A 7208-nucleotide genomic window follows, 5' to 3' on the forward strand; every position below is an offset into this window, starting at 1 on the left:
GCTACAGCAGCAGCTGCTGCCGCCGCCGCCGCCACCAAGACCTCCACACACACACACACACACACACACACACACACACACACACACACACACTCCCCTCATTCCTGAATCACGATCTTCTCCCTTTCCCCTCTCACGCTTCGCCTCTCCTACACCTCGCCGCAGCCGCTGCTACGCTGCAGTGGAACAATATCACGCGGGGAGATGCAACTATTCCGCGCGAAGTTCGTGAGCTTGGGACCAAAACGCCGAGCCCCTCGCGGACGTGGAGTAAATGTGCAGCAGTGGCGGACAGACAGAGGCTTGGAAACGGTCTGCGAAACACAACACTGACATTGTCCTCACCCGCGAAAAGTTGATATGATGAACTTTTAGATCTGCTCAGGTGTCAGTGACTTCAATCCTGCGAGAGGTATCTGGTTCTTTAGCAGCTGATCACTAAAGCTGCGTTTCCGACCAAAAGTGCCCGGAACTTTTAGTCCCAGGAAACTTTTTCAAGGGACTAAAGGACACAGATTCGGCAAATTAGCCTGCTTGACGCGTGAACAACCGACGGCTCCGATAAGCTGTTCCTCTCCAGTCCACCAGGAGGCGTTGATGCAGAAATCATTATCATCATTTTAGTTCATGAAAACAGCGATTAACATTTGAAAGATGGCAATTTTTTAAAGCCTGTTTGGACTTATATATCTACTTGTTTACGCATCCAAAAGGGAAAAAAAACCTGATTCACCCGGGGGTGGCCGAGTAACTGCACATCACTTCTGGCTCCCCGCAGAGAAGTTCCCTGTCTCATGATTTAAACACACCACCCAGTGTGCGGAGAAGACGCTGCCACGCAAAACAACAAAACAAGTCATTTCCTTTCAATAAATCAGTGCACTCGCCCGCTCTGCGAAGCACACAACCGTTTGTCTCTTTTACTGCTGCGTGTGCAATGTGACTTTGGGAAAGAGCTGACGCAGCAAACGCGTGTGTGTGTGTGTGTGTGTGGATTCATGCAGAGAGAGAGAGACACTCTGTGTGTGTGTGTGTGTGTGTGTGTGTGTGTGTGTGTTTGACTCCCGGGTGGCACACACCTTGGTGGATGCGTCCACGTTGGCGCCCTGCTTGATGAGCTCAGCCACCACCTCCACGTGGCCCTCCTTCGAGGCCAGATGGAGAGCGTTCAGACCGTTCTGCAGAGAGAGAGAGAGAGAGAGAGAACGCTTTTAATATCATGACAAAGATTAAACCGTGGACATATTGTTCAACACGTCTGTAAATAGCTTTGTTGTCTCGACTATGATTTGGGCGTTATATTTTTGTTATTGTCCACTAATCCCATGAAAAGGCCGAATCAGAAATCAGACAAAAACCTCTTACAGTTTTCATTTGCTCATTATTTTCTTCTTCTTATTATTATATATATTATTTTATACTAAAGCTGTTTCCAGACATGAACCCACGTACTACAAATGTACCTGATTGCATATGTTGATGTCGACTCCATTCTTCAGGTAGTCCAAAGCTTTCTCTAGGTTCCCGGCCCGAGCTGCTCGCAGGTAACAGGCGTTGGCGTCCGGCTGCGGGGGGACACAGAGAGCGACAGGAGGGTTCGTCATCCTTTAACCTCGACAACACACACGGCGCGCTGACGAGAAACTGAACGGGGGGCGGGCTGACTCCTGGCGGCAACAACACACACACACACACACACACACACACACACACACACACACACACACACACACACACACACACACACACACACACACACACACACACACACACACACACACACACGCACACAAGCACACACACACACACAGTCCTATTCCCTGCAGTGTCTTTAGCAACCTGCAGTCATGAAGTCGAGCAGGACGATTTTGAAAAGAGGGAATTAAATACACAGCATCTGTGTGAGGACGTCAGGGTGTGGCCGAGCGTGGGAGGGGGTGAATGACAGAGTGGGATGTTGGGACCAGAACGACGAGAGGTGGCAGAGGGTTGAAACACACACAGACGGAGAGGAAGGCAGCGTCGCTTTGTGTGTGTGTGTGTGTGTGTGTGTCTCCGATTTCATGATTGCAGTGCAGCGCCACACCCGTGATGTTGGTCAATGACAAAGACCCACAGAGTCACAGGACACACACACCGTCCAATCAGCATCATCCAGAACATCCAGAACCAAACACCAGAGGACCCCCGACTAGCCGTGGGGTTCAAACCCAGAACCTTGTGGCTGTGAGCTCACCGCTGCACCACCATTGATTCAAATGTTATGAGCATTTTAACTGTAAGTTATCTTTTGTTGTTGAACACAGATTGTCGGGGCTGAAGCTGATCGCTGAGCTCACTTCCCGCCCGGTGAATGGATGTTATCGGAGTTCAATCGTCACACACACACACACACACACACACACACATACACACACACATATACACAAACATGGGGGGGTTCTGTGTCAGCATCCATTCAGGGGCACGGAGACCAGGCAGGGGGGCTTAACCGGATGACAGGCCGGCACCATGACACAGTATTTGACAAAATCTGTCAAATACAGTTCAACATCACTAGTACTATTACACTTAACTTTAAGCTCCTCCATTTAACGTAATTTCTGGTACAGCAGGATTAACAGGAAGTGGACGGGCTCTCTGTAGTGTCACATGACCCAGGGAAGCATCTACATTGGTAAATTCCTGATGTGTTGACTCTCTTTTCCAAAATAAAACATTTTAGTAAGATTTTTTTTTTCTGTGTTGCTCTGGAGGGATTTCAAAGGAGACACAGTATGCTTTTTAAGTTTTCTCGTGTCTTCTCGTGAGTTATATAGTTTTTCTGTGTATGTTAAAGGTCTGCAAAGTTAAAAATCCCAAAGTCCACGGTAAAAAAGAAAGCCGGGTAAAGCGAGAGCGCGAGAGCTTCCTATACGCCCCTGGAAGCTGTTGGCCAATCAGAGCAGACTGGGCTTCATCGGGAGGGAGGGCCTGAAACCAACTGCTTCAGACGGATCAGAAAAGAGGAGCTGCGGGAATGTGACAGTCTGAGGGAACTGATGTGTTCACTGAACATCCGAGCATGTGAACCTTTTTTAATCGATAACCCAAAATTAAAACGACGAACCTGAATATGAGTATAATATGTCTCCTTTAAACCCTGAGAAAGGTTGTAAGGCACAACGCCAAGGTAAGTGTGGCACCGGGCCTGGCTGCTCGGGTATTCAGATCGTAATCAGAAATTCAGTTCAGAGCATCGGCCTCTGCTACTGTACTCCGGCCAAGGAGTTTTGTAAACTCAACAATAATAGCCGCACAATAAAAATAAATCTCGTCACACCCCAACCTGCCACAGCATTTATATTTTAATTTCGCTGCAGAAAAACGGACTGGAGATAAAACTGACAACATCTGTGGCACGTTTAAAGAGACGATCTTTATCAGTCTTTTGTTATTGGATCTGTGAAATAATCCCAAAAGTCTTGAAAGGTTTCTCTTCTTTAAACCAAGTTTCTGGCTACATTTACAAGACAAACACACGACTAGTCCGACCGATATGGCAATTTGGCAATTTGATGAATTTGGCTGACATCTGACATTTCTCAGACTAAGCAATGAGGCGATTAATCAAGAAAATTATCAAAAAAATCAATCATGATTGATTGCCACATTGTGGCCTGATATAAAGTAGAAACAAATCAGGAACTTGTGGCGACAGCTTGATTCAAAGAAATCAACTGAAAGCATATTTTGATTTTACCACCGCAAAACGGATCATATCTTGTCACCTGTAATCTGATTTAAAAAAAAAGATGGGCTAATAACAAGGTCAGATTTACATGAACTTGCAAGATTTTAAATGATTTGTTGGAGACAAAACGAACCCAGGTTCTAAATAAAAAAAAAACTTGCAGATTCCAAATTCTGACCTTATTCACTCTGACCTCTCAGACTAAAGGTGACAGCACGGTGGAGACAGAGACTCGCTCAGCGTCGTCCGAGTGCCACTCCGCCGCTGTGACTTTATTTATCCACCAGAGATATGCAAAGAATGCTACAGTGGCTCTATTTCCACGACACGCTGCTTCGTGCTCGTACGGTTACACACATTCCAACATGGGAGCTGCCCCCAACCACAAAACCAACCGACCGACTGACCGACCAACCGACCGACTGACCAGCAACCGAGTCAAACATACTGTAACACCACGCTTAAGCAATGTGCAACATAAAAACACCTTCTTACTGAACCACAAGTAGATTTATTAACGCCACAGCATATTAAGTTCATGTCTTTGATTCTTCTTTCACCAAACTGCTTCCTCAGCCGAGGAAGCACATGCTGCATTGACTGTATCACATATCACCAGGCAGGTTGAGGGAGACGTCTGCCGCTTCACGGGGGCTCACGAGGCAGATTTGAAGCAAAATCAGCTAATTAAACAACAACGTCAATCCCTCTCCCCTCCTTTGCTTCAGTCTTCATTTGTTCTGTTATTCTCCTTTTTCTAGAAAAACACACGGAACATGCGCCACCGTCCAAGGTCAGGTGCTTCCACTCACGTCACTGCAACACATGACACTGTATCTCTTCATACACAGCAGTCTGCAGGAATATTATAAATGTAACAGTGAGGCACCCTGGAATGCAAACACACACACATATATATATATATATATATATATATATATATATATATATATATATATATACATGTGTACACGCACACTGCAGCAGAGTGGTGCAGCAGAGTTGCCACTGCCACCCGTCCCATCAACGACCACCACAGACCCCCCAAGAGCCTATAACCTCCCACCTCATCCGACAGCGTCCCGTCTCTGGACCCCGTAACCGCGGTGAACTCCATCATCATTATCGCTAGAAATCCAGAATGGGCAATAAATTCCTAAATCTTGTCAGGCAGCAGCACTGATGCAGTGGAGCAGCAGGAGGAGAGAAGGTAAAGTGAGGTGAGTCCTGTTTACATGTCGGCAGAAGCCCCACGAGTGGCCGAAGCCTCGCGGATCATCACAGTACAGTAACGGTGGTGGTGACGACTTACTTCTGCCAAATAGTCTGCCGCCTCCTCCACTGCCATGTTCCCTCAGCCCGCGGCTCAAAGTGTGAAACCTGAGCACTCAATTACTGTGGCAGGCTAGCCTTAGCCGGGGCAGCTAGGCAGGGAGGGATGGGGGGCCAAGGGGAGGAGAGGGGGGAGGGACGGTCTGCGTGGGGGAGGGAGGGTGAGTGAAAGGATATGTGTGTGAGGGAGAGAGAGGGAGATAGGGCATTATGTCACAGCTAAAAATACCTGGCTCACAGTGAGAAAGTCCAGAACATGAGGGGGGAGGAGGAGGGGGAGGGAGATGGGAGGAGGAGGAGGAGGAGGAGGAGGAGGGGTGAGGGTGGGGGAGGAGGAGGAGGGAGTGGGAGGAGGAGGAGGAGGAGGAGGAGGGGTGAGGGTGGGGGAGGAGGAGGAGGAGGAGGGAGGAGGAGGATGGGGGGGTGAGGATGGGGGAGGAGGAGGGAGGAGGAGATGGAGGAGGAGGAGATGGAGGAGGAGGGGTGAGGGTGGGGGAGGAGGAGGGAGGAGGGGGGTGAGGATGGGGCAGGAGGAGGGAGGAGGAGGGAGGAGGGAGGAGGAGGAGGAGGAGGAGGGAGGAGGAGGATGGGGGGGTGAGGATGGGGAGGAGGAGGGAGGAGGAGATGGAGGAGGAGGAGGAGGAGATGGAGGAGGAGGGGTGAGGGTGGGGGAGGAGGAGGGAGGAGGGGGGTGAGGATGGGGGAGGAGGAGGGAGGAGGAGATGGAGGAGGAGGAGGAGGAGATGGAGGAGGAGGGGTGAGGGTGGGGGAGGAGGAGGGGTGAGGGTGGGGGAGGAGGAGGGAGGAGGGGGGTGAGGATGGGGGAGGAGGAGGGAGGAGGGAGGAGGGGGGAGGAGGGAGGAGGAGGAGGGAGGAGGGGGGAGGAGGGAGGAGGAGGAGGGAAGGGAGGCAGAAGAGTTCCGGCGTTAATCTCGAACCAACTCTCACTGCAACAACACGGGATCAGAGGACAATGTGAGCGTGCGTCTGACGACCGGTTTCCAGCAGAACATGAAAATGAAAAACACACTTTACCATACGTCATCCAGCACTTTTGTTTTACTCTAACTGTGGTCATTAGTGACTTTCCAGATCATGATCATTGCAGAAAACAAAAACCTTTTAGTTGTAAAGGCTGAATTACAACTTGGATTAATATCCTGACCACAGATTACAGGGTCAATTCCGACAACAGCCACTAGTCCTGTTCCAAGTGCTCTTGAGCCTCGACATTGATTGAACGTCAGGCCTGGACGGAGTTCACACCATCTACGTCCGTTAGGCCCCGCCTCTCCTGTGCAGGTTCACAGCGAAGATGGCTCCGACGATGAGGAGCATCCTTCTTCAACTAAAACCCCATCTCAGCAACAATGGCGACAAAAAAAACAACAACCAGCGACTGTTTTTGTGTCACTCTGGTTTCTGATTCTCCGATGTGAACATTTTCTGGTTTTCGTAGTCTTCTCATCACCATGAAGGTGTAGAGCTGATGATCAGAATGTGGCAGCTTCGTACTCGTGACACAAACAAGCCAATTTGATGACACAGACTTTGTCCTTGCACCAACGTCTGACATTTCTTAGACTGAGCAATAAGGCGACCAATCAAGAAATGAAAAAATTATATTGGTTGATCATTTTTCAGATTCTATTGAATGTGGGACAGACTAATTGACTAATCATGGAATTCCTCGACAGATTAATAGATAATAAGATAATCAGATCTGCACAGTCTGCAAATCCGCCGGATAATTCACAGGCCTATTCATCACTCCGCTCTTATTTTGAAACTATAAAATGTTGCGTCTGATTTTTTTTTGTCCAGGACATCTGATATCATACAATCTGTATCTTTGTTTGATGTGTGTTTTGATTTTGTCCTTAAAGTTTACTGCAGCCCGTTATTCATCCATCAGTTATTTTTCAAATTAATTGACATGTAAATCTTTTACACAGATGTTTCATGAAATACAAGGATTTAAAAACTGAGAAAACCGGCAAAACATCACAGTATAGAAGAAACAATGAGCAAAGGTTTTTTTTTTGCACTTTTGCTTATTAAGTGACAAAAACTATTCATTGATCATCAAACACGGCTGCAGATCATTTATTGGTTGAGTGACGAATCGATTGATGAAGTGCTT

The 7208-nt window shown here is 48.2% G+C and overlaps 1 protein-coding gene across 40 annotated transcripts in view; it reads right to left on the reverse strand.

Moving 5' to 3' along the window:
- Positions 1–7208, reverse strand: part of LOC118287957 (ankyrin-3) — a 111249-nt gene that overhangs the window by 60296 nt on the left and 43745 nt on the right. For 38 of the 40 annotated variants that reach the window (XM_035613636.2, XM_035613630.2, XM_035613653.2 and 35 more), the window contains exons 2-3: positions 1464–1565; positions 1080–1178 (exon numbers count right to left, since the gene is read on the reverse strand). In XM_035613636.2, the coding sequence (XP_035469529.2) occupies positions 1080–1178; positions 1464–1565 (201 nt within the window). Of the gene's footprint in view, positions 1–1079; positions 1179–1463; positions 1566–4799; positions 4950–5045; positions 5139–7208 lie in introns of those variants that run through there. The other 2 variants (XM_035613638.2, XM_035613633.2) reach the window with 2 other exon arrangements.

This window comes from Scophthalmus maximus, chromosome 16 (assembly GCF_022379125.1).
Source record: "Scophthalmus maximus strain ysfricsl-2021 chromosome 16, ASM2237912v1, whole genome shotgun sequence".
Taxonomy (NCBI): domain Eukaryota; kingdom Metazoa; phylum Chordata; class Actinopteri; order Pleuronectiformes; family Scophthalmidae; genus Scophthalmus; species Scophthalmus maximus.